Source organism: Nerophis ophidion, linkage group LG12 (genome assembly GCF_033978795.1).
Source record: "Nerophis ophidion isolate RoL-2023_Sa linkage group LG12, RoL_Noph_v1.0, whole genome shotgun sequence".
Classification (NCBI taxonomy): Eukaryota; Metazoa; Chordata; class Actinopteri; order Syngnathiformes; family Syngnathidae; genus Nerophis; species Nerophis ophidion.
Genome location: NC_084622.1, coordinates 48,611,763 through 48,638,955, shown reverse-complemented (window position 1 = coordinate 48,638,955; position 27,193 = coordinate 48,611,763). Strand labels below are relative to the sequence as shown.

The window sequence follows — 27,193 nt, the reverse complement described above, 5'->3', positions numbered from 1 at the left end:
AACATTGTCCTTTACAATTATAAAACTTTTTTTTAAAAATCAACTACTCTGCTAGCGTTTCAGCAGACTGAGGTAGATCCTGCTGAAATCCTATGTATTGAATGAATACGGAATCGTTTTGAATCAGAAAAATATCGTTTTTGAATTGAGAATCGAAAAAATCAATTTACAATCTAATCGCGAACCCAAGAATTGCTATTGAATCGAATCATGGGACACCCAAAGATTCGCAGCCCTAGTAAATACCAAAATAATTGAGACTTTTTGGACCCTTCAGTTGAGTAATGCAAGATTTTGGAATGATGTTTGAAATAAACTACCTTTACTTTGACCGTTATGGTACAACTATTGGTTCATTTTGATGGGTTACACTTTATGCCACTATAATAATAATTATATGATTTTCATAGCTTATCATAATTCATCACATACTTTATGATCTCTTGAATGTAATCGGTATTTTTCACATTACAACAATACAGGAACAGGCAGTTATGCTTGCTTTAAAAGGGTTATATTTTGATTTTTCTACAATTAAAACACGTCCTTGTGGTCTTCCTAAAATGAAATGGTGGTTTTTTGGCCAACATTTTGCATAGATTATATTTTACACACCATCTTCAAGCCGCTTTCTGACTTTCTCTTTAGGATGCGCCGTTTTGTGGGCTGTCATATATACGTGCCTCCACTCCGACTTTGTTTTCTCCCCATTAGCTATGCTATGGTTTTTTACACTTCCATCCTAACAATCAAAAAAGATATAAGTTCGAACTATCCGCTACTTTTTATTAGAAATGGCAACCGCATAGGATGCATGTACAAGTCCGTCCCATAACAAGAAGACAGAGAAAATAATACTACAATGGCGTACTCGCGCAAAGCTCATGGGGTAAAACTTTACCATATATGGAGCTATCCGCTGACATGACCAATTGGAAAATGTCACAAGTTGGTCAAATTCCTAAACGGCTTGTTTGAAGGAAGTATGAAAGGATGCCAGATTGTTTTATAAATATCAATGCCATGTCTCCACTGTTTTGATTTCAAATTTTCGGGACTTATGCAGATCCCAAATACACAAAAACAGGCACCAATAGGTTAGAAAAGTTGGTTTTACAGAATAGGATCCCTTTGAACAAATAGTTATCGTTTCATTGTATCATATTAATGATGCAGAAGAATAATACAGCTTTTTCTAGAATGTTCTTCACAATACTTAAACAGTAGGCTACCACATTAAATTATATAATAAAAGCCAAACAAACAACAACTGATGTTGACCTGTGTAATCCTAACAAAAAATAAAGTACAAAAATAAAAGTCTGCTAAGCAGCTTAACAAAAAAAGTGTACCATACAGTATTTCCTGACAGTTAAAGCAGAAAAAAAAAAAACACATTTTGTACAACAACACACAAGGAAAAACACTCTCCTTCGGTCTACTTTCTCTCTTCTGGCATCAATGCTTGGAAGGGGTGATCCAGGGCCAAGACTTTAACACTTACATGCCTATTAAAAAATGACTTTAATGCGGACGTCTCTTGCCAGTATTTAAAGATAACCACCGCTACTTTTCTTAAAAGCAACAAATACACAATAATCCACACCGAAAGGTAATGTATTTGCCAGCATGGAATACAGATGTATTATTTATCTCCTGCGATCGCTCCTTTACACGTTATGGTAGCTGTCACATCGCACAGTACAAATGAAAAAAATGAGTTGTAAAAAAGACTGGAATTAATCCAAATACACGTGTCATTTAATGTGATCACTCCCCAACCAAATTACAATTGACAGCTGTCGCCTTGCCTTGCACAGTAGAAACTAAAAGGACAATTCAAAATAAGACTGATTGATTGATTGATTGATACTTTTATTAGTAAATTGCACAGTTCAGTCCATATTCCGTACAATTGACCACTAAATGGTAACACCTGAATAAGTTTTTCAACTTGTTTAAGTCGGGGTCCACGTTAATCAATTCATGGTAACCCATAAATTCTCCAAAACTGCAAATATAGAGTCAAAATGAATGATATAAGTTTATTTCGGTCATATAATCCAGTGGTTCACAACCTTTTTTCAGTGATGTACCCCCTGTGAACAGTTTTTTAATTCAAGCGCCCCCTAATAAGAGCAAAGCATTTTTGGTTGAAAACAAGAGAAAAATAAGTAAAATACAGCACTATGTCATCAGTTTCGGATTTATTAAATTGCATAAAAGTGCAAAATATTGCTCATTTGCAGTGGTCTTTCTTGAACTATTTGGAAAAAAAGATATGAAAATAACTAAAAACTTGTTGAAAAATAAACAAGTGATTCAATTATAAATAAAGATTTTGCCCTCTTTGGGGATTGTAATAGAGATCCATCTGGATTCATGAACTTATTCTAAACATTTCTTCACAAAAAAAGAAATCATTAACATCAACATTTATGGAACATGTCCACAAAAAACCTAGCTATCAACACTGGATATTGCATTGTTGTATTTTTTTCACAGTTTATGAACTTGCATTCATATTTTGTTGAAGTATTATTCAATAAATATATTTATAAAGGATTTCTGAATTGTTGCTGCTTTTAGAATATTTTATAAAAATCTTACGTACCCCTTGGCATACCTTCAAGTACCCCCATTTGAGAACCACTGATATAATCAATCAAATCAATCAACCATTTTGTGTGATCAGTTTTACAGTACAGGTTATACGTAAACAATCATACACATTTACACACACAAAAAAAAGAAAACAATGACCGAAAAAGGAATAGGCTGAAGGCAAAGCTTCATGTACATAGAAGGGAAAAGAAACGGGCAGAAATATGAATGAAAAGAAGATTTGAACGCGGCGTGCACTCCAAAAATCTCAACATACCGCGGTAGTAGCTTGTCAATCTGTCAGGCTTGGTCATGTTTGTGTTTTCCTGCGTCTCCATCCATCCATCCATTTTCTACCGCTTATTCCCTTTCGGGGTCGCGGGGGGCGCTGGCGCCTATCTCAGCTACAATCGGGCGGAAGGCAGGGTACACCCTGGACAAGTCGCCCCCTCATCGCAGGGCCAACACAGATAGACAGACAACATTCACACTCACATTCACACACTAGGGCCGTCTTGGTGTTTTAATTCCTGTCCAGTGCTATTTATTTTATTTTCTACTTTCTGTGTTTGGAATTACATCCTTTTCTGGTGCTCTTGTTTTGTAAGTACTGTATTTCCTGTTTGGTCTCTGTGTTTTGAAGCACCTTCACTTTCTGTTCCATGTCCTGCCAGCACACCGGATTCTCAGTACTTAGTTGTATTTAGTTCCACCTGGGTCCCTCCTTCAGTGCTGGATAATTGTACTTTGTAGACTGTTGCTTAGTGTGCCGTTTTTTGTTCATTCCCTGCTTCCTGTTACTATTATATTACAAACCCCGTTTCCATATGAGTTGGGAAATTGTGTTAGATCAGTGGTTCTTAACCTGGGTTCGATCGAACCCTAAGGGTTCAGTCAGTCGGCCTCAGGGGTTCGATGGAGCCTCCGTCCAAACCTGACTAAATAACAAGTTCAATGTTTTATTATTGTAATCAAATGACCGCAATCATTTCCATGAGATTATTTTCTCATATAAAATGTTTTGGCACACTTACAATGATAACAAAAAATAAAACATTGTTTTTCATGAGCTCTGTATGTGGTGGGGTTGGAAATAACGTGTACCCCCTTTCAGATATCGCATTTAGGTCCCACTAAAACAGTGGTTCTCAACCTTTTTTCAGTGATGTACCCCCTGTGAACATTTTTTTTGATTCAAGTACCCCCTAATCAGAGCAAAGCATTTTTGGTTGAACAAAAGGGATAAAGAAGTAAAATACAGCACTATGTCATCAGTTTCTGATTTATTAAATTGTATGACAGTGCAAAATATTGCTCATTTGTGGTGGTCTTTCTTGAACTATTTGGGAAAAAAAGATATAAAAATAACTAAAAACTTGTTGAAATATAAACAAGTGATTCAATTATAAATAAATATGTCTACACATAGAAGTAATCATCAACTTAAAGTGCCCTCTTTGGGGATTGTAATAGAGATCCATCTGGATTCATGAACTTAATTCTAAAAATTTCTTCACAAAAAAAGAAATCTTTAACATCAATATTTATGGAACATGTCCACAAAAAAATCCAGCTGTCAATCAATCAATCAATCAATCAATCAATGTTTACTTATATAGCCCTAAATCACTAGTGTCTCAAAGGGCTGCACAAACCACTACGACATCCTCGGTAGGCCCACATAAGGGCAAGGAAAACTCACACCCAGTGGGACGTCGGTGACAATGATGACTATGAGAACCTTGGAGAGGAGGAAAGCAATGGATGTCGAGCGGGTCTAACATGATACTGTGAAAGTTCAATCCATAATGGATCCAACACAGTCGCGAGTCCAGTCCAAAGTGGATCCAACACAGCAGCGAGAGTCCCGTTCACAGCGGAGCCAGCAGGAAACCATCCCAAGCGGAGGCGGATCAGCAGCGCAGAGATGTCCCCAGCCGATACACAGGCAAGCAGTACATGGCCACCGGATCGGACCGGACCCCCTCCACAAGGGAGAGTGGGACATAGAAGAAAAAGAAAAGAAACGGCAGATCAACTGGTCTAAAAAGGGAGTCTATTTAAAGGCTAGAGTATACAAATGAGTTTTAAGGTGAGACTTAAATGCTTCTACTGAGGTGGCATCTCGAACTGTTACCGGGAGGGCATTCCAGAGTACTGGAGCCCGAAATGAAAAAGCTCTATAGCCCGCAGACTTTTTTTGGGCTTTGGGAATCACTAATAAGCCGGAGTCCTTTGAACGCAGATTTCTTGCCGGGACGTATGCATTGTTGCATTTATTTTCACAGTTTATGAACTTACATTTGTATTTTGTTGAAGTATTATTCAAAAAATATAATTATAAAGGATTTTTGAATTGTTGCTATTCTTACAATATTTTTGAAAAATCTCACGTACCCCTTGGCATACCTTCAAGTACCCTGAGGGGTACGCGTACCCCCATTTGAGAACCACTGCACTGAAACATTCACATGTTGCACAATGAGATGTTAACATGGGATCATGTGTACGTTCCTGTAACTTTCTGTTTGTAAAATATACCTTTATTAGTATTTCTTTAACATAGTAACATCATTAAATTAAGAAAAAACATTTTATTTTTCACTAAAGAAGGGTTCGGTGAATGTGCATATGAAACTGGCGGGGTTCGGTACCTCCAACAAGGTTAAGAACCACTGTGTTAGATGTAAATAAAAACAGAATACAATGATTTGCAAATCCTTTTCAATCCATCTTCAATTGAATGCACTACAAAAACAAGATATTTGATGTTCAAACTCATAATTTTTAATTTTTTTTTGCAGATAATAATTAACTTAGAATTTCATGGCTGCAACACGTACCAAAGTAAAATGGAAAGGGCATGTTCACCACTCTGTTACATCATCTTTCCTTTTAACAACACTCAATAAACCTTTGGGAAGTGAGGAGAGACACTTTTGAAGATTTTCAGGTGGAATTCTTTCCCATTCTTGTTTTATGTACAGCTTAAGTTATTCAACAGTCTGGGGGTCTCTGTTGTAGTATTCTAGGCTTCATAATGCGCCACAAATTCTCAATGGGAGACAAGTCTGGACTATAGGCAAGCCAGTCTAGTACCCGCGCTCTTTTACTATGAAGCCACGCTGTTGTAACAAGTGACTTGGCATTGTATTGCTGAAATAAGCAAGGGCGTCCAGTTTTTAAACTGTGTGACAAATTTGCTTTTGCATTTATTCACAAAGTGGTGACCGTTTCCCAATCCTTGTTTGTGAAAGACTGAGCATTTCACGGAAGCTGCTTTTATAGCCAATCATGGCACCCACCTGTTCCCAATTAGCCTGCACACCTGTGGGATGTTCAAAAAAAGTGTTTGATGAGAAATCCTCAATTTATAAGTATTTATTGCCACCTTTCCCAACTTCTTTGTCACGTGTTGCTGGCATCAAATTCAAAAGTTAATGATTATTTGCTCCCAAAAAAAGTGTTTATCAGTTTGAACATGAAATATGTCTTTGTAGCATATTCAACTGAATATGGGTTGAAAATAATTTGCAAATCATTGTATTCCGTTTATATTTACATCTATACAATTTCCCAACTCATATGGAAACGGGATTTGTAGTTTTACTTGCATTCCGCCTTCTATCTCTGCATATTTGAGGTCACGCTGCAAGAAACACCCACCAAACCTTGACAGACCTGATCCAATCAGTGAGTGACCCCACAGAGACTTCTATGGCCCAGCGGCTTGAAAAGATTTTTGTACTGATAGCCACATTGAAGCGTTCTTTAGCCTCTCATCAAGCTACCTCCCACCCGTTCCCCGTGATCTGTTGGCCTCTCTGGGGACGTCTGGCATCCGTCCCTTAAAGAGAAGGGCTTTGAGTAGTTGTGCAGCTGGAGAGGCACAGCTACTTCCTGCTCCAGTGAGTTCTTCCACACCTCTGCTACCATGCCTCCCTGCCTGGATGACCTTGTCTGCAACATCTCTACCAGCACGCTTTCCTGATCCGCTGAGGTTATCTACGATGTAACCATGCCTCCCTGCTAAGATGACGTCATCAGTGACGTCGCCACCATTACTCCATACTGCTCCTGTGAGTTTGTCCCTAAGTATTCCAAAGTCAACTGTCAGCTTTATTATAAGAACATGGAAGAGTTTGGGAACAACAGCAACTCAGCCACAAAGTGGTATGCCACGGAAACTGACAGCAAGGGGTCAGCGGATGCTGAAGCGCGTAGTGTAAAGAGGTCGCCGTCAGTTGCTACAGAGCTCCAAACTTCATGTGACCTTCCAATTAGCCCACGTACAGTACACAGAGAGCTTCATGGAATGGGTTTCCATGGCCGAATAGCTGCATCTAAGCCATGCATGACCAAGTCCAATGCAAAGTGTCGGATGCAGTGGTGTAAAGCATGTCACCACTGGACTTTAGACCAGTGGAGACGCGTTCTCTGGAGTAATGAATCATGCTTTTCCATCTGGCAATCTGACGGACGAGTCTGGGTTTGGAGGTTGTCAGGAAAACGGTACATTTCAGACTGCATTGGCCATTGTGAGTGTGAAATTTGGTGAAGGAGGAATAATGGTGTGGGGCTGTTGTTCATTAGTTGGGCTTGGCCCCTTAGTTCCAGTGAAAGAAACTGTGAATGCTCCAGGATACCAAAACAGTTTGGACAATTCCAGGGAACAGTTTGGAGCGGGACCCTTCCTCTTCCAACATGACTGTGCACCAGAGAACAAAGCAAGGTCCATAAAAAACGTGGATCACAGAGTCTTGTGTTGATGAACTTGACTGGCCTGAACAGAGTACTGACTAAAGACCGATAGAACACCTTGCGGATGAATCAAAACGGAGACTGAAAGCCAGGCCATATCGACCAACATCAGTGTGTGACCTCACCAATGCGCTTTTGGAAGAGTGGTAGAAAATTCCTATAAACACGCCAGCAATCTGAGGGTTACTGGTTCAATCCCCACCTTCTACCATCCTAATCATGTCCGTTGTGTCCTTGGGTGAGACACTTCCCCCTTGCTCCTGATGGGTCCTGGTTAGCACCTTGTATTACAGCTCCCACCATCAGTGTGTGAATGTGTGGGTGAATGTGGAAATACTCTCAAAGCGCTTTGGGCTCCTTGAAAAGGGGTAGAAAAGCGCTATACAAGTACAACCATTTACCATTTTAACCTGGTGGATAGTCTTCCCAAAAGAGTTGAATCTGTAATAGTTGCGAAAGGTTGCCCGACATCATATTGAACCCTATGGGTTAGGAATAGGGTGGCACTTCAAGTTCATATGTGAGTCAAGGCATGAGGCCAAAAACTTTTGTCAATATAGTGTAATACGTTTCATTTTCCAGAATTATTGATCAGTGTGTAGCAAAAGTCAGACACTATCATATCACCTATTATACTTGCTGTGCCAGTTACTGTTATAATACTGACTAAAAATGCGAAATGTCCAGGCTAAGGCATGACTGACCATTGTGATTCCCTGCTGGAAAGCCTCCTTGGCCAGTTTAGCAGGGCCGTCCAGCGACTTGCCATCATCTTCTGGACCCCAGCTGGCACTGTAAATATGGATGTGCTGCGGGTTGAGGCTAAGAGAGTGGGCCTCCACCACATCTGTCACCTCCCCGTCCAACATACGGACTCCTGTAAAACAAACATTAAAGCAACTCAAATTCTGTGACCAGTTTAAAGATGTGAGAGGCATCATGGTCTACATTCTATATTCTAAACTCAGGAAGTGGGGGGCAAAGAAGTATTTGACTGTTATTGAATCCAATCCATCCATCCATTTTCTTCCGCTTATCCGAGGTTGAGTCGCAAGTGCAGCAGCCTACGCAGGGAAGTCCAGACTTTCTTCTCCTCAGCCACTTTGTCCAGCTCCTGCCGGGGGATCTCGATGTGGTCCCAGGCCAGCCGGGAGACATAGTCTTCCCAACATGTCCTGGGTCTCCCTTGTAGCCTTCGACCGGAACACCAGGGAGGCGTTTGGGTGGCATCTTGACCAGATGCCTGAACAACCTCATCTGGTTCCTACTTTGAGCTCCTTTAGGATGACAGAACTTCTCACCCTATCTCTAAGGGAGAGCCCCGCTACCCGGCGTAGAAACTCATTTCGGCCACTTGTACCCGTGATCTTGTCTTTTCGGTCATAACCCAAAGCTCAGGATGGGAACGTAGATCGACCGGTAAATTGAAAGGTTTGCCTTCAGTCTCAGCTCCTTCACCACAACGGCTCGATGCGGCGTCCGCATTACTGAAGATGCCGCACCGATCCGCCTGTCGAGTTCACGATCCACTCTTCCTTCACTTGTGAAAAATACTCCGAGGTACTTGAACTCCTCCACAAGGGGCAGGGTCTCCCATTTCCGGGTGAGAACCATGGACTCGGACTTGGAGGTGCTGATTCTCATTCCAGTCGCTTCACACTCGGCTGCGAACTGATCCAGTGAGCGCTGAAGATCCTGGCCCGACGAAGCCATCAGGACCACATCGTCTCCAAAAAGCAGAGACCTAATCCTGCAGCCACCAAATCGGATCCCCTCAACGCCCTGACTGCGCCTAGAAATTCTGTCCATAAAAGTTATTGAATCCCATACACTCATATTATGGCTTGCAGCAAAAAAAAAAAAAAAGATTTATCGTTTTAATGAGGGCAAAACTTTGCTCACAAATGCTACTCTAATGTACACCCGACTCTTGTTTGTGCTTAAAGGGGAACATTATCACAATTTCAAAAGGGTTAAAAACAATAAAAATCAGTTCCCAGTGGCTGGTTGTATTTTTAGAAGTCCATCCATCCATCCATCATCTTCCGCTTATCCGAGGTCGGGTCGCGGGGGCAACAGCCTAAGCAGGGAAACCCAGACTTCCCTCTCCCCAGCCACTTCGTCTAGCTCTTCCCGGGGGATCCCGAGGCGTTCCCAGGCCAGCCGGGAGACATAGTCTTCCCAACGTGTCCTGGGTCTTCCCCGTGGCCTCCTACCGGTTGGACGTGCCCTAAACACCTCCCTAGGGAGGCGTTCGGGTGGCATCCTGACCAGATGCCCGAACCACCTCATCTGGCTCCTCTCGATGTGAAGGAGCAGCGGCTTTACTTTGAGTTCCTCCCGGATGGCAGAGCTTCTCACCCTATCTCTAAGGGAGAGACCCGCCACACGGCGGAGGAAACTCATTTCGGCCGCTTGTACCCGTGATCTTATCCTTTCGGTCATGACCCAAAGCTCATGACCATAGGTGAGGATGGGAACGTAGATCGACCGGTAAATTGAGAGCTTTGCCTTCCGGCTCAGCTCCTTCTTCACCACAACGGACCGGTACAACGTCCGCATTACTGAAGACGCCGCACCGATCCGCCTGTTGATCTCACGATCCACTCTTCCCTCACTCGTGAACAAGACTCCTAGGTACTTGAACTCCTCCGCTTGGGGCAGGGCCTCAGAAGTTTTTTTCAAAATTTTACCGGTCCCGGAATATCCCTAAATAAAGCTTCAAAGTGCCTTATTTTCGCTATCTTCGAATCCACTATCCATTTCCCTGTGACGTCATACAGTGCTGCCAAACAAACAACATGGCGGTTACCACAGCAAGATATAGCGGCATTAGCTCGGATTCAGACTCGGATTTCAGCGGTTTAAGCGATTCAACAGATTACGCATGTATTGAAACAGATGGTCGGAGTATGGAGGCAGATAGCGAAAACGAAATTGAAGAAGAAATTGAAGCTATTGAGCGAATAACTATTGATGCTATTCAGCCATAGCATGGGTGTACCTAATGAAGTGTCCCAGAGCATGGCTGCCTTATTAGCATCGCCGGTAAAAATGTGCAGACCAAACGATCAGGACTTTCGCATCTTGTGACACTGGAGCAACTTAAATCCGTCGATTGGTAAGTCTTTGTTTCGCATTAAATGTGGGTATTTAGTTTCAAATGTACATACAGCTAGCGTAAATAGCATGTTAGGATCGATTAGCGTAGCATGTTAGTATCGATTAGCTGGCAGTCATGCCGTGACCAAATATGTCTGATTAGCACATAAATCAACAACATCAACAAAACTCACCTTTGTGATTTCGTTGACTTAATCGTTGCAAATGCATCTGCAGGTTATCCATACATCTCTGTGCCATGTCTGTCTTAGCATCACCGGTCAAATGTGCAGACACTTTGGTACATTCAATGGGGGTCTGGCGGCAAATTTCTTGCCAGTGGTGCAACTTGAATCCCTCCCTGTTAGTGTTGTTACACCCTCCGACAACACACCGACGAGGCATGATGTCTCCAAGGTTCCAAAAAATAGTCGAAAAAATGGAAAATAACAGAGCTAAGACCCGGTGTTTGTAATGTGAAAATGAATATGGCGGGTGTGTTACCTCGGTGACGTCACGTTCTGACGTCATCGCTAAAAGACCGATAAAAAGAAAGGAGTTTAATTTGCCAAAATTCACCCATTTAGAGTTCGGAAATCGGTTAAAAAAATACATGGTCTTTTTTCTGCAACATCAAGGTATATATTGACGCGTGCATAGGTTTGGTGATAATGTTCCCCTTTAACAAAAACAACGACACAGAGACACACAGAAAGGATTAATAGAACGATGGGATGAGAGTTCACAGAGACTGGTGTGTCCCCAGGGTAGAACCACATTGACAGCTTTAATCAAACCTAAACATGCCACTGCCTGGGCGTTTGGCGTGAGGAGCCTTAGATCAGCCCGGCAAATATTAATGGCTGTTGAAAGGTGTGAAATAAACCACCCTCAATTGAGGTCTATTACCGGGACCAGATACCCGGACCTGAGTGGCAACACTGACCTTCGCGTTACGATTTAAATAATCTATTCCAGACTATCTGGCCCTGCAGGCATTAATACACCTGCTAACAGGGTGGTTGCACACAAGGCAGTAGCCTCGCTGCGGGTGGGGATTTGGCCTGTACTGTAACGGTTTGATTATCAAGACGCTTAAAATGTGACACACAGCAAAAAAAAGTTCACCCGGTGCACTATTGCAGTTGTAATTAAAATCACGGTTGTTAGTTCACTTTATCGTCTGTGACACAAACACTGCAGTTTGAGTGCCCAGAAGCATTAGAGGTATACGTTTGGATCAGACCTGGGCAATTTAAGGCCCGGGGGCCACATGCGGCCCGTTGAGCATTTGAATCTGGCCCGCCGGACATTCCCAAATACATTTTTTAGATGGTTAAGATTTAAATTGTAGCTGCCATTATGATGTGCAGTGATGTTTTCTACCGACCGTAAGTCTTTAACTATACAACATATTTCAATGATAAATAAATGATAAATGGGTTGTACTTGTATAGCGCTTTTCTACCTTCAAGGTACTCAAAGCGCTTTGACACTACTTCCACATTTACCCATTCACACACACATTCACACACTGATGGAGGGAGCTGCCATGCAAGGCGCCAACCAGCACCCATCAGGAGCAAGGGTGAAGTGTCTTGCTCAGGACACTACGGACGTGACGAGGTTGGTACTAGGTGGGAATTGAACCAGGGACGCTCGGGTTGCGCACGGCCACTCTCCCCACTGCGCCACGCCGTCCCCATGGTTAGAATGGTTAGAATATGCGCTTATGGATGATACACCAGTTACTATGGTCATCTATTTAGTTACTATAGCCATCTAATTAGTTACTATGGTAATCTAAGCAGCTCAGACGATGCACCTAACAGTGTGGGTGGGGAGCGTTTCCACAGACGCGGAAGGAGATTTTCACAGTTCTAAAGCTTAGTGATATATCAGATGTATCAGATTGTAGGTGGGTTTATTTTGTACCCTTCGCGTTCATATTTCACTTTTAGTTGCATTTTCGTTGCTTTTCACTTGATTGTAAAATGTGTGGATACAAAAGGGGTGTGATGTTCATTTTTTATCAATATTCAGCATTTTATCTTTCATAGAAATATTTAAAATATTTTTTTTACGGTGTTAGCTTTCACTGTTATGCTGATGACACCCAACTCTACATGCCCCTAAAGCTGACCAAAACGCCGGATTGTAGTCAGCAGGAGGCGTGTCTTAATGAAATGAAACAATGGTTGTTCGCTAACTATTTGCAATTCATCGCCAAAAAAACAGAAATGCTGATTATCGGTCCTACCAGACACCGACCTCTATTTAATAATACAACTTTAACATTTGACAACCAAACAATTAAAAAAGGCGAGTCGGTAAAGAATATGGGTATTATCTTCGACCGAACTCTCTCGTTTGAGTCACACATTAAGAATGTTACTAAAACGGCCTTCTTTCATCTCCGTAATATCGCTTAAATTTGCTCCATTTTGTCCACTAGTGACGCCGAAATCATTATCCATGCGTTTGTTACGTCTCGTCTCCATTACTGAAACGTATTATTTTCAGGTCTCCCCATGTCTAGCATTAAAAGATTACAGTTGGTACAAAATGCGGCTGCTAGACTTTTGACAAGAACAAGAAAGTTTGATCACATTACGCCTGTACTGGCTCACCTGCACTGGCTTCCTGTGCACTTAAGATGTGACTTTAAGGTTTTACTACTTACGTATAAAATACTACACGGTCTAGCTCCAGCCTATCTTGCTGATTGTATTGTACCATATGTCCCGGCAAGAAATCTGCGTTCAAAGGACTCCGGCTTATTAGTGATTCCTAGAGCCCAAAAAAAGTCTGCGGGCTATAGAGCGTTTTCCGTTCGGGCTCCAGTACTCTGGAATGCCCTCCCGGTAACAGTTTGAGATGCCATCTCAGTAGAAGCATTTAAGTCTCACCTTAAAACTCATTTGTATACTCTAGCCTTTAAATACACCCACTGTTTAGACCACTTTATCTGCGGTTTCTTTTCTTTTTCTCCTCTGTACCACTCTCCCTTCTGGAGGGCGGCCATGGATGAAGTACTGGCTGTCCAGAGTCGGGACCCAGGATGGACCGCTCGTCCAGAGTCGGGACCCAGGATGGACCGCTCGCCTGTGTATCGGCTGAGGACATCTCTGCGCTGCTGATCCGCCTCCGCTTGGGATGGTTTCCTGTTGGCTCCACCATGGACTCTCGCTACTGTGTTGGATCCACTTTGGACTGGACTCTCACGGTTGTGTTGAATCCACTATGGATTGAGTTTTCACAGTATCATGTTAGACCCGCTCGACATCCATATGCGGTCCTCTCCAAGGTTTCTCATAGTCATCATTGTCACTGTCACCGACGTCCCACTGGGGTGAGTTTTCCTTGCCCTTATGTGGGCTCTACCGAGGATGTCGTTGTGGTTTGTGTTGTGGTTTGTGCAGCCCTTTGAGACACTAGTGATTTAGGGCTATATAAATAAACATTGATTGATTGATTGATTGATTTTTAAGGCGGTCTGTCATAACGTTTTTAGCATTCAGTCAGACATTATTGTGAGGTTTTGTATTATTGTTCATAAAAATAGATATACCGGCCCCCAGACACGTTGTTTTCTCTAAATGTGGCCCCCGAGTCAAAATAATTGCCCAAGCCTGGTTTACATGGATGTATTTGTGTGTGTGTATTCATAGAGAAAAGCGAAGGAGGATGTAACAATAATTGAGCAACATACGGTCAAATGCGGTGTTTAAACAATTAGCACTTACCGTTGTTCAATAAGGATGACCCCATTTTAAGTTTCCCCTCTCGTACTTGTGAACATGCTTTTAGCATACAGAATCATAATTCAGCTGCTCATTAGCGACCTTCTGTGATGTGAAAAGAGTCACAGAGGATTACGTCTTGAAAAGCAAGACCAATATGCTCTTCCACTGGGAGACAAATGGTAATGAAGACAAAAAAAGAGTTATGAGGCACATCTGGATGGGACTGACTGGAGTTGCGTAGGGATCGGATGCTGTCACCTGACAGCTTCTCTCATCATGCTATTAACACGTCATTTAATGTCACAACTTAATACAAATCCTCCATTACAAAAAATAATTTACAGGAGACTGTTGTTGTTTGTTCAAATACTACAAACCCCGTTTCTATATGAGTTGGGAAATTGTGTTCGATGTAAATATAAACGGAATACAATGATTTGCAAATTATTTTCAACCCATATTCAACTGAATACACTACAAAGACAATATATTTTATGTTCGACCTCATAAACTTTATTTTTTTTTGCAAATAATAATTATCTTAGAAGGGCTTCACGGTGGCAGAGGGGTTAGTGCGTCTGCCTCACAATACGAAGTTCCTGCAGTCCTGGGTTCAAATCCAGGCTCGGGATCTTTCTGTGTGGAGTTTGCATGTTCTCCCCGTGAATGCGTGGGTTCCCTCCGGGTACTCCGGCTTCCTCCCACCTCCAAAGACATGCACCTGGGGATAGGTTGATTGGCAACACTAAATTGACCCTAGTGTGTGAATGTGAATGTTGTCTGTCTATCTGTGTTGGCCCTGCGATGAGGTGGCGACTTGTCCAGGGTGTACCCCGCCTTCCGCCCAACTGTAGCTGAGATAGGTGCCAGCGCCCCCCGCGACCCCAAAAGGGAATAAGCGGTAGAAAATGGATGGATGAAATTATCTTAGAATTTCATGGCTGCAACATGTGCCAAAGTAGTTGGGAAAGGGCATGTTCACCGCTGTGTTACATCACCTTTTCTTTTAACAACACTCAATAACCCTTTGGGAACTGAGGAGAAAAATTTTCACAGCTTTTCAGGTGGAATTCTTTCCTATTCTTGTTTTATGTACAGCTTATGCACAGCATAAGTTGTTCAACAGTCCGGGGTCTCCGCTGTCGTATTTTACGCTTCATAATGCGCCACACATTTTCAAAGGGAGACAGGTCTGGACTACAGGCAAGCCGGTCTAGTACCCGCACTCTTTTACTATGAAGCCACGCTGTTGTAACAAGTGACTTGGCATTGTCTTGCTGAATGAAATAAGCAGGGGCGTCCATGATGACAGCATTTAGATGGCAGCATATGTTGCTCCAAAACCTGTATGTACCTTTCAGCATTAATGGTGCCTTCACAGATGTGTAAGTTACCCATGCCTTGGGCACTAATGCAACCCCATACCATCACAGATGCTGGCTTTTGAACTTTGCACCTAGAACAGTCCTGAAGTTTTTTTCCGCTTTGGTCCAGAGGACACGACGTTCACCGTTTCCAAAAAACAATTTGAAATGCGGACTCGTCAGACCACAGAACACTTTTCCACTTTGCATCAGTCCATCTTAGCTGAGCTCGGGCCCAGCGAAACCGGCGGCGTTTCTGGGTGTCGTTGATAAATTGCTTTGGCTTTGCATAGCAGAGTTTTACCTTACACTTACAAACTGTAGTTACTGACAGTGGTTTTCTAAAGTGTTCCTGAGCCCATGTGGTGATATCCTTTACACAGTAATGTCGCTTTTTGATGCAGTACCGCCTGAGGCAACGAAGGTCTGTTATATCATCGCTTACGTGCAGTGATTTCTCCAGATTCTCTGAACCTTTCGATGGACCGTAGATGGTGAAATTCCTGAATTCCTTGCAATAGCTAGTTGAGAAATGTTGTTCTTAAACTGTTTGAAAATTTGCTCACGCATTTGTTTACAAAGTGGTGACCGTTTCCCAATCCTTGTTTCTAAATGACTGAGCATTTCACGGAAGCTGATTTTATACCCAATCATGGCCCCCACCTGTTCCCAATTAGCCTGCACACATGTAGGATGTTCCAAATAAGTGTTTGATGAGCATTCCTTCAACTTTATCAGTATTTATTGCACCTTTCCCAACTTCTTTGTCATGTGTTGCTGGCATCAAAATCTAAAGTTAATGATTATTTGCCAAAAAAAAAGTGTTTATCAGTTTGAACATTTAATATGTTGTCTTTGTAGCATATTCAATTGAATATGGGTTGAAAATGATTCGCAAATCATTGTATTCTGTTTATATTTACATCTAACATAATTTCCCAACTCATGTAGAAACGGGGTTTGTACATGTCCAGACTGAATAGTTTTTTAGGCACTCCAGTATTTGTGTTCCAAGTTTTATGCCATTTGGGGAAAACTCTTTAATGAATTACACTAAGGCATTCTTTTCAATTCATTATGAGACTTACTGAGGCTATTTCATCCACCATCAACTCACATTCACAATATAATAAACCACTTGGGCTAAGTGCCAAAACAATACATCATCATGGGTGAAGTCTGTCAAAAAGTTTCGGTGGTTGCAAAGGTTAAAACAATTTAAACGACTGCGTCACAGCACTTCATTGTGCCATTAAAAAACATCAAGTGTGCCCTGGGAGAGTTCACTTAATTGGTACAAAAATTAATATTCATTTACGACAAATACGTTTTTTTATTTGTTCATGTATTCATGTCAATGACATATTGTGACAAGCAGAACAAATCACATGTACGTAGGGATGAGTATGTTTAATATTTGAGTCAATACTGTACCAATTCGCAGTAGCTGGGAATTGATACTGGTACGCAACAGTAACATGTTTTGTTACTTTTGTGTGTTATAAAATGTGTTAATAAATGTTAATAAAAGCTTCACGGTGGCAGAGGGGTTAGTGCGTCTGCCTCACAATACGAAGGTCCTGCAGTCCTGGGTTCAAATCCAGGCTCGGGATCTTTCTGTGTGGAGTTTGCATGTTCTCCCCGTGAATGCGTGGGTTCCCTCCGGGTACTCCGGCTTTCTCCCACTTCCAAAGACATGCACCTGGGGATAGGTTGATTGGCAACACTAAATTGGCCCTAGTGTGTGAATGTGAGTGTGAATGTTGTCTGTCTATCTGTGTTGGCCCTGCGATGAGGTGGCGACTTGTCCAGGGTGTACCCTGCCTTCCGCCCGATTGTAGCTGAGATAGGCGCCAGCGCCCCCCGCGACCCCGAAAGGGAATAAACGGTAGAAAATGGATGGATGGATGGAAATGTTAATAAAAAACAAACAAAAAAAAACCATCCATCTTCAACCGCTTGTCCCTCTCAGATATGCAGAGGTTGCTGGAGCCTATCCCAGCTGAATTCTGGCGGAAGGCGTAGTACACCTAGGACAAGTCGCCACCTCATCACAGGACCAACACAGATAGATAACATTCATACACTGGGGTCAATTTAGTGTTGCCAACCATTGTTTTAATTTAACACTGTGGAGAAACACCGCCGACGGGCCGACAACGGGCAGAAAGCAGCAGCGCGGGCCCACCTGGAGGCTGGGAGGCGGGGCATGCGGCGGCAAGAGGAGGCGTGACGCACGCGGAGCGACGCTGCAGCGGCAATCTAATGCAGGTGCGTATACGACACACCGGCTCACGATCTGTCTATCTGCTGGCAGAATATAAAAAGGGCGAGGGAGGAGCGACCAGGGAAGCAGCACGGAGGAAGAAACATCGGCCAGCAGACCAGAAGCACGACAAACCAAACCACTAGAGCGATGACGCACCCCCGCAGCGGACGCAAGCCCCGGACGGCGAAAGGCGTGCAGCGGCAGCAGACAAGCCAAAGAAGCGCACTGAAAAGTGACTCGACAAAAGGCCCAAGTGACAACAGAAATGTTGAAACAATAAATCAATGCTGCTATGATGCGTCATGTGTCAAGTGTCCCCGCAACCCGCACGAGGACGGCAGGAAGTCCGTTACAGTGGCGCCCAACCGAGGAAGACCTGAAGAAGCGGAGGACGACGGCGTCATCTGGGCTCTCGTGGCAAGTTACACCAGGCTGCTCGAAAAGAAACGTCAGGAAACCCAGATGATGCTGGCATTGTTGGAAACGACAAAAGAAGAAGCCAGGAAAGCTGGTGTCGAGGCCATCTACCTGGAAGGCGAGCTGTCGGCCAAAAGGAAGGAGGACGAGTGCTGCCAGGAAAAAGTGTTTATGGAAGAGACTTTTGTTGAAGATGACGGTAAAAAAGAAGATGAAGAAATTGATAAAGAAGAGATTTTCGTTGAAGATGAAATTTACTTTAATGGTGAAATTTATGTTAAAGAAGTTGATAATGATGTAAAAGAAGTTAAAGAAGGCGAAGTCCAAGAAAATGATGAAGAAAAAGAAATAATTGAAGAAATTCTGGAAGAGAATGAAGATTATGACAAGGAAGAAGAGTATAATGAGGATGAAAAGGAGAAAGAAGAAATAATTGAAGAAATTCTACAAGATTATGAAGATGATAAAAATGAAGTAATTGAAGATGAAAAGGAAGTTCAAAGTAAAGAAGTTAAAGAAGAAGAATTTGAAACTCAAGAAATTGAGAAAGAAGAAGAAATTCTGGAAGAAGATGAAGACAATGAAGATGAAGGAGAAATCGAAGAGGAAGACAAAGTCGAGGTACCTCAAGGAATTGAGGAAAAAGTTCTTGTAGAAATGCAAGAAAAGGAAGACGAGGACAAAGACAAAGAAAAACTTAAACGAGAAGAAGTAACTCAAAAAATTGAAATAGAACAAATAATTGAAGAAATGATGGAAAGTGATGAAGACGAACAAGAAAAGGAAGAAGACAAAGAAAAACTTGAACGAGAAGTAACTCAAGAAATAATTGAAGAATTGCTGGAAAATGATGAAGATGGAAAAGAAGAGGAGGTAATTGAGAATGAAGAAGAGTGCAGAAAAGCTCAAGACATTCTTGGAGAAATGCAAGAAAAGAAAGAAGAGGACAAGGAAAGACTCACAAAAGACAAAGAAAAGAAAGGCAAAGAAGTCAGAGGGCCACAGCAATTTTTTTCCCGCTCCAGTAAGGAAACAGGGGCGGGGGAGCACGCTCGGCCGGACTGGAGCCCGGCCTCGAACTGATGGGGGAGGTATGTGGAGAAACACCGCCGACGGGCCGACAACGGGCAGAAAGCAGCAGCGCGGGCCCACCTGGAGGCTGGGAGGCGGGGCATGCGGCGGCAAGAGGAGGCGTGACCCACGCGGAGCGACGCTGCAGCGGCAATCTAATGCAGGTGCGTATACGACACACCGGCTCACGATCTGTCTATCTGCTGGCAGAATATAAAAAGGGCGAGGGAGGAGCGACCAGGGAAGCAGCACGGAGGAAGAAACATCGGCCAGCAGACCAGAAGCACGACAAACCAAACCACTAGAGCGATGACGCACCCCCGCAGCCGACGCAAGCCCCGGACGGCGAAAGGCGTGCAGCGGCAGCAGACAGGCCAAAGAAGCGCACTGAAAAGTGACTCGACAAAAGGCCCAAGTGACAACAGAAATGTTGAAACAATAAATCAATGCTGCTATGATGCGTCATGTGTCGAGTGTCCCCGCAACCCACACGAGGACGGCAGGAAGTCCGTTACAAACACTAAGCTTTGTTGTCCAGGTATCTTGTTTCCAATACGTCTGTGTCTCATTTGCAAGTACTGTACTCTACTGCAGTGTCTTTCAACCTTTTTTGAGCCATTTTTTTCATTGAAAAAAATCCGGAGGCACAACACCAGCAGAAATCATTAAAAAGTTAAACTCCGTAAACAATAAAAAGTCGTTGTCGCAATTGTTGGATATGCATTTAAACCATTACCAACCATGCATCACTATAGCTCTTGTCTCAAAGTCACAACCTGTCCCTTCACGCCGTGACTTAATAGTTTTTTGGTGTTTTCCCATCCAAATGATCAGAATCAGGTTTCCTAATCACTTGGCCCGGCCACAGGTGTTTACAATCAAGCATGTAGGCATTGAGACTGTTTTTACAAACATTTGTGAAATAATGGCTCTCAGGAGCTCAGTCATTTCCAGTGTGGAACTGTCATAGGATGCCACCTGTGCAACAAATCCAGTCATGAAATTACCTCAATCCTAAATATTGCAAACTCAACTGTCGGCTTTATTATAAGAAAATGGAAGAGTTTGGGAACAACAAAAACTCAGCCACAAAGTAGTAGGCCACGTAAACTGACAGAGGGGTCGGTGGATGCTTAAGCGCATAGTGCAAAGAGGTTGCCAACTTTACTACAGAGCTCCAAACTTCATGTGACCTTCCAATTAGCCCACGTACAGTACGCAGAGAGCTTCATTGAATGAGTTTCCATGTCCCGGCGGCTTCATCTAAGCCATACATCACCAAGTCCAATGCAAAGCATTGGATGCAGTGGTGTAAAGCATGTTGCCACCGGACTCTTGAGCAGTGGAGACACCTTCTCTGAAGTGATGAATCATGCTTTTCCATCTGGAAATCTGATGGACGAGTCTGGGTTTGGAGGTTGCCAGGAGAACGGTACATTTCGGACTGCATTGTGTTGAGTGTGAAGTTTGGTGAAAGACGAATTATGGTGAGGGTTTTTTTTTCCACGAGTTGGGCTTTGCCCTTTAGTTCCAGTGAAATGGACTATGAATGCTCCAGGATACCAAAACATATTGGACAATTCCATGTTCCCAACCGTGTGGGAACAGTTTGGATCGGGCCCCTTCCCCTTCCAACATGACTGTGCACCAGTGCACAAAGCAAGGTCTATAAAGACATGGCTGACAGAGTCTGGTATGGATGACCTTGACTGGCCTGCACAGAGTTCTGACCTGACCCCCAGACGGAGACTGAGAGCCAGGCCTTCTAGACATAGGATAGAATGATTAAAATGAGAACTGTATATGAAGTTTTGATTAGCTCTTCAGATTGATGACACCAGTAAAATTAAATAACTTAATATCATCATTAGGCTTCACGGTGGCAGAGGGGTTAGTGCGTCTGCCGCACAATACGAAGGTCCTGCAGTCCTGGGTTCAAATCCAGGCTCGGGATCTTTCTGTGTGGAGTTTGCATGTTCTCCCCGTGAATGCGTGGGTTCCCTCCGGGTACTTCGGCTTCCTCCCACTTCCAAAGACATGCACCTGGGGATAGGTTGATTGGCAACACTAAATTGGCCCTAGTGTGTGAATGTGAGTGTGAATGTTGTCTGTCTATCTGTGTTGGCCCCGCGATGAGGGGGCGACTTGTCCAGGGTGTACCCCGCCTTCCGCCCGATTGTAGCTGAGATAGGCGCCAGCGCCCCCCGCAACCCCAAAAGGGAATAAGCGGTAGAAAATGGATGGATGGAATATCATCATTACTATAATGCACTCACCTCCAATTTTAGCATTATAGGCTACACCCACGCCGCAAATGCCGTTGTTAAATGAAGCCGCAACCTCTCCAGCACATCGAGTCCCATGTCTGAAAAATAGAGCAAAAATAAAAGTTTATGAAACTGGTTTATATTAAGTAATGAGCAATTATATTTATAACCGCTGAATTAATGTGATGAATCACCTAGCTTTTTGTTACCTTTCTTTTTTCTTGAAGGTTAATTATGACCCCCAGAAGACCTGAAATAAATTTAATTTATAGTATATTTTTATGTGAGTAGTTACAAGGGAAGACGAAACAGCCAGAGTGCAGCATCCTCCGCATTAAAGCATTTGCAAGTAGAGGTTTAGAGGTGGCGTTCAAAGGGTACTTTATGAGCAAATTCAGGCAGGAAGCTTTCAACATCATGTTGTGAGCTCCATCAAACTGTAATGGGTTTTTAGAGGACAAGCAACATTCAAAAGAAAACTTTTTAAATTATTTTGGTGTATTTTCTAATTTGCTACTGACTAAATCAATTGAACAATTTTTGTCCAAATCTGAAAATGAAATAATAAATGTAAAATTAGTATTTAAAACATTATAAAACTGTATAATTTGGTAGACCAGATCTCCCGATTCAAAACGCTTTTGTGTTAGCATTTGTCAGTGCGATAGAAATATTAGTGTTGGTCACTTCCGATCAAGATTGGTTACGGCGTGGCAAAGTTGGGAGAGTGGCCGTGCCAGCAACCCGAGGGTTCCTGGTTCAATCCCCACCTTGTATCAACCTTGTCACGTCCGTTGTGTCGTTGAGCAAAACACTTCACCCTTGCTCCTGATGGGTGATGGTTAGCGCCTTGCATGGCAGCTCCCTCCATCAGTGTGTGAATGTGTGTGTGAATGGGTGAATGTGGAAATGCGGTCAAAGCGCTTTGAGTACCTTGAAGATAGAAAATCAATCAATCAATGTTTATTTATATAGCCCCAAATCACAAATGTCTCAAAGGACTGCAAAAATCATTACGACTACAACATCCTCGGAAGAACCCACAAAAGGGCAAGGAAAACTCAAACCCAGTGGGCAGGGAGAATTCACATCCAGTGGGACGCCAGTGACAATGCTGACTATGAGAAACCTTGGAGAAGACCTCAGATGTGGGCAACCCCCCCCCTGTAGGGGACCGAAAGCAATGGATGTCGAGCGGGTCTAACATGATACTGTGAAAGTTCAATCCATAGTGGCTCCAACACAGCCGCGAGAGTTCAGTTCAAGCGGATCCAAGACAGCAGCGAGAGTCCCGTCCACAGGAAACCATCTCAAGCGGATCAGCAGCGTAGAGATGTCCCCAACCGATACAGCGCTATACAAGTACAACCCATTTACCGTTTATCTAATCAAGTATTTTATGTCACTAAATTACGTAACAGCAATGAGTGAGAAAGCTAGCTGCATGTTCAACTTTTATGCAACTCTATGATATCGATGGGAAAAAACCCTGTATTGCTAATTAGGACGGGTAAGGGTTTTTTTTGGGTGCCTTTTGAGAGCCGATCAGTTCGAAATGGGGAATAATGGGCATAGAAGGCCGTCACAGTGAGCTGTCAGAAGAACAGCTGTGGGCGACAACAACCTCCTTCACTGTGCATGTTATGTGCAGCATCAAAACAGATCAGTCACTCAAAAAAATGGGAATTAAATAGGCCAATTATTGGCTGACATTTAACCGCACCATGAATTGTGAAGCCCTGTGTTCTAAAAGCACACTCCCAGTTATAACAATTCATTAAACCAAGCAGAATGACATTAAGACATTTATTTTGTGCCTGTGTGTGTGTGTATGTATATATATATACATATGTATATGTATATTGTGGAAACTGACTAAGATGCTGAGAAAGCTTCAATGTTCAAAAATAAAATGGGTTTATTTAATAAAAGCAGGGGGGAATAAATGTATGGAACTTAAATCATCCTCCCAATCGGGCTACTTTTCAACATATTCGCATTGTTCAGCATCGGATGCCTGACAACAGACCCCATCAATTAGTATATATCATCTACACATCAAGCGATGTTTGACAGAAAGTGGAGTGTGCATCTTACCGCCTGACAGCGTCCTATGCAGATGTAGAGTGGGCCCAGGTTCAAGCTGCTGCATTTATGGCCCGGGCTGATCAGAACCCAGTTGTCCTCCATTGGTGATTAGACACAGCAGTCATCATCTCCAGCTGATTGAGAATGAATGCAGGTAGGTACCACCCCTCAACCACTCTGCCTAAGGCCACATCTTTGCTGGGCTGAACCTGGGCACACTTTTTACCTCTGATAGGACGCCGGTCAGCCCGGCCCTGTAGAGAAACTCCACAATATATACAGAGTGGAATCTTTTTGTAAGTTTCCTTGGCAATATTGTGCTTGTGTTGCCCCAGATGTCATCAGCAGTGCTACTCCGTGAGTTTGGACCTGGCCTTCTTCCTGTCCAGAGTGAAGTATGGTATTCCCACTTGCCAGCATAATCCTTCCAGATCCGTTCCATCTCATTTTGCGCCGACCAAGTATCTTCAAGCTGTAATTGTGCATCACTCTACAGACCTGTAGTGTTATTCCATTTAGATTAGATTATATTAGATAGTACTTTATTTATTCCGTCAGGAGAGTTCCTTCAGGAAAATTAAAATTTTCAGCACAATCCCATTCAAGATCAGACAAACATTAAAGGGAGACAGAACAGGATCGCTGACGGGTCTGCCGGCTTCCAGCGCCCCTTACAAAAAAGGTGAGATACAGGTAAACAAGGGGGGGAGAAAAAAATAGAAGATTAAAATAAAATTAAAAAAACGTCAGTCTTAGCCTGGGCCCTGGAGAGGGGGTGCAGACTGAGGCCAAGGGGAAAAAACAACAACTCATAGCCATAGTACACATCCCTCTTACATGTGTGTAAGAGGGAAACATCAAACATCAAAGAACACAGAGGACATTAAAGATATTAAAGCAGCAGATACAACCAGACACTTCTACATACAGCTATGAATAAAAAGTAAAAGAAACATATCCACTGTGGTGGCCTCTGCGGTGTTCCACGCCATCGTCTGCTGGGGTGGAGGGAGGATGGCCAGAGACAGGAGCAGACCCAACAAAGCAACCAAGACAGCCGACTCCACTCTCGGCCAGTGTCCAGTCCGCATGGATGAGCGAGGATACGTCCAAGGTGACTGAGGTGTCCGACACCTGCTCACCCAGCCAAGACACCGCGAAGCCTCTCCGTCCCAGCGCTCAGTGCTAGCTCTGCAGCCCTGTCCCCTCATCCGCATCTCCTCCAGTCCCTCCAAACCGACTCCGGTGTGGCAGAGACCCAGCAGCTGGTCTCCATGGCCAAAAGGCTCCCGGGAGGCAGATCCAGAAGTCCACAAAAAAAGCACCACAGAGGTCACGAAAGTGCCACCCCTTGTCACGCAGTCCAAAAGGCAAAAAAATATAATAACACATGAAAACAAGAGGGAAACACAAAAGGAGGACACAAGAGCACAGAGCTCCTGCCTACAGCAGCCACTACAGCAGCGCCATCTTGGAAAAAAAAAATTGTATGCAGGGTTCTAAAATTCCAGGTCCCTATTGTGGTTGTTGACGTGGTCGTCAGAAGAGCTATTGGCGCAGTGACCACTTGGCCCGCTGCACAACCCCTAACCTGGAGGGCCAGGGTGTCTCACTTAGTTTCACCTCTACACTCTACACATGTGTATGGTAAATGTTAAAAAGTATTGTAAGCTTGCTATTTTATAAAACTCAATGACCCCCCCCAAAAAGACCACTTAAATATGGAATTAAATTAATAATGTTCACAATGGGTAATTTATTCCAGTTACTCGGTAAAATGTATTGGCACTTGGTCTTTAGAAAACCTTACCTAAACAAATTTAAGCTTTTTGCCTCCGTGAGATTATATCTGTAATACACACATTATTGCTTCAAGATGAATTTATGCGTATTTTTGAGGCAATAATTTAAGTCAGGTGGAAGAAAAAGTAGTTGCCACCAATCTGTCACAGTTATTTGTTGATGAACCCCAAGATGCAGATATGGAGGCAGGCATGGAGTGAGCAAACATGATTTTAATATAAATACTAAGACAAAACCAAACAAAGGGTTCAAACCAAAAGCGCGCACGTGGGCGGATAAAAAACAAAAGGCCTTTAGCATAGAAGCTAACAAGAAACAAAAAGGAACTTTAGCATGGAAGCTAGAGGATAACAAACAGAACAACTGGAAATAGCTATGGCTAACAAAAACAGCTTACCGCTATGACGACCAGGACAAGATGTAGCACGACAGGTGATAGCTGAAATGATGCCAGAAACGACAGGTAGCAAAGACACAAGAGTGACATGAGGCAACGACAATACAAATGACAATACAATGATCCAGCCACTGACACAAGACAAAGGAGGTACAAATAGGAGCCGGCTGATTGGCAACAGGTGTGGCCAGATGCCAATCAGCCGCAGCTGAAGGGGAACACAGCACTCAGGGAACAAGACAGGAAGCTGACAAATTAAAAGCACTTGACAGGAACTAAAAGACAGGAAATACTAAACACAGGAAACAGACAAATGCAGAGGAAAAAACTAAAACAAGCTTGACACAATCGTATATCATTCAGCCAAGACCTCAATAATTTAGTTACTTTCCATTGTGTTGTTGTTATTCATATTCATTAATTCATATGACTGTCATATCAAAGTATCAATATCGTATCGATATTTCAGTATCGATCCGCGCATTACTAGTCTGAGGTAAAAGGCAAGGGAATCGTACACAGAATCAAACTTAACCTTTGCAGCTACTTGCCATAAGGAATTAACTTACAAACCCCGTTTCCATATGAGTTGGGAAATTGTGTTAGATGTAAATATAAACAGAATACAATGATTTGCAAATCCTTTTCAACCCATATTCAGTTGAATGCACAACAAAGATAAGGTATTTGATGTTCAAACTCATAGACTTTTTTTTTTGTAAATACTAATTAACTTAGAATTTCATGGCTGCAGCACGTGCCAAAGTAGTTGGGAAAGGGCATGTTCACCACTGTGTTACATCACCTTTTCTTTTAACAACACTCAATAAACGTTGGGGAACTGAGGAAACTAATTGTTGAAGCTTTGAAAGTGGAATTCTTTCCCATTCTTGTTTTATGTAGAGCTTCAGTTGTTCAACAGTCCAGGGTCTCCACTGTTGTATTTTACGCTTCATAATGTGCCACACATTTTCAATGGGAGACAGGTCTGGACTGCTGGCGGGCCAGGAAAGTACCCGCAATCTTTTACTACGAAGCCACACTGTTGTAACACGTGGCTTGGCATTGTCTTGTAGAAATAAGCAGGGGTGTCCATGATAACGTTGCTTGGATGACAACATATGTTGCTCCAAAACCTGCATGGACCTTTCAGCATTAATGGTGCCTTCACAGATGTGTAAGTTACCCATGCCTTGGGCACTAATACACCCCCATACCATCACAGATGCTGGCTTTTGAACTTTGCGACTATAACAATCCGAATGGTTATTTTCCTCTTTGTTCTGGAGGACACCACGTCCTCT

General features: G+C 43.0%; 1 protein-coding gene across 1 annotated transcript in view; it reads right to left on the bottom strand.

The window, feature by feature from the left end:
- Positions 1–27,193, bottom strand: part of LOC133563511 (furin-like) — a 268,307-nt gene that overhangs the window by 66,721 nt on the left and 174,393 nt on the right. The window contains exons 7-8 of the mRNA XM_061917673.1: positions 21,611–21,699; positions 8,070–8,242 (exon numbers count right to left, since the gene is read on the bottom strand). Coding sequence (XP_061773657.1) covers positions 8,070–8,242; positions 21,611–21,699 — 262 coding nt within the window. The remainder of the gene's footprint in view (positions 1–8,069; positions 8,243–21,610; positions 21,700–27,193) is intronic.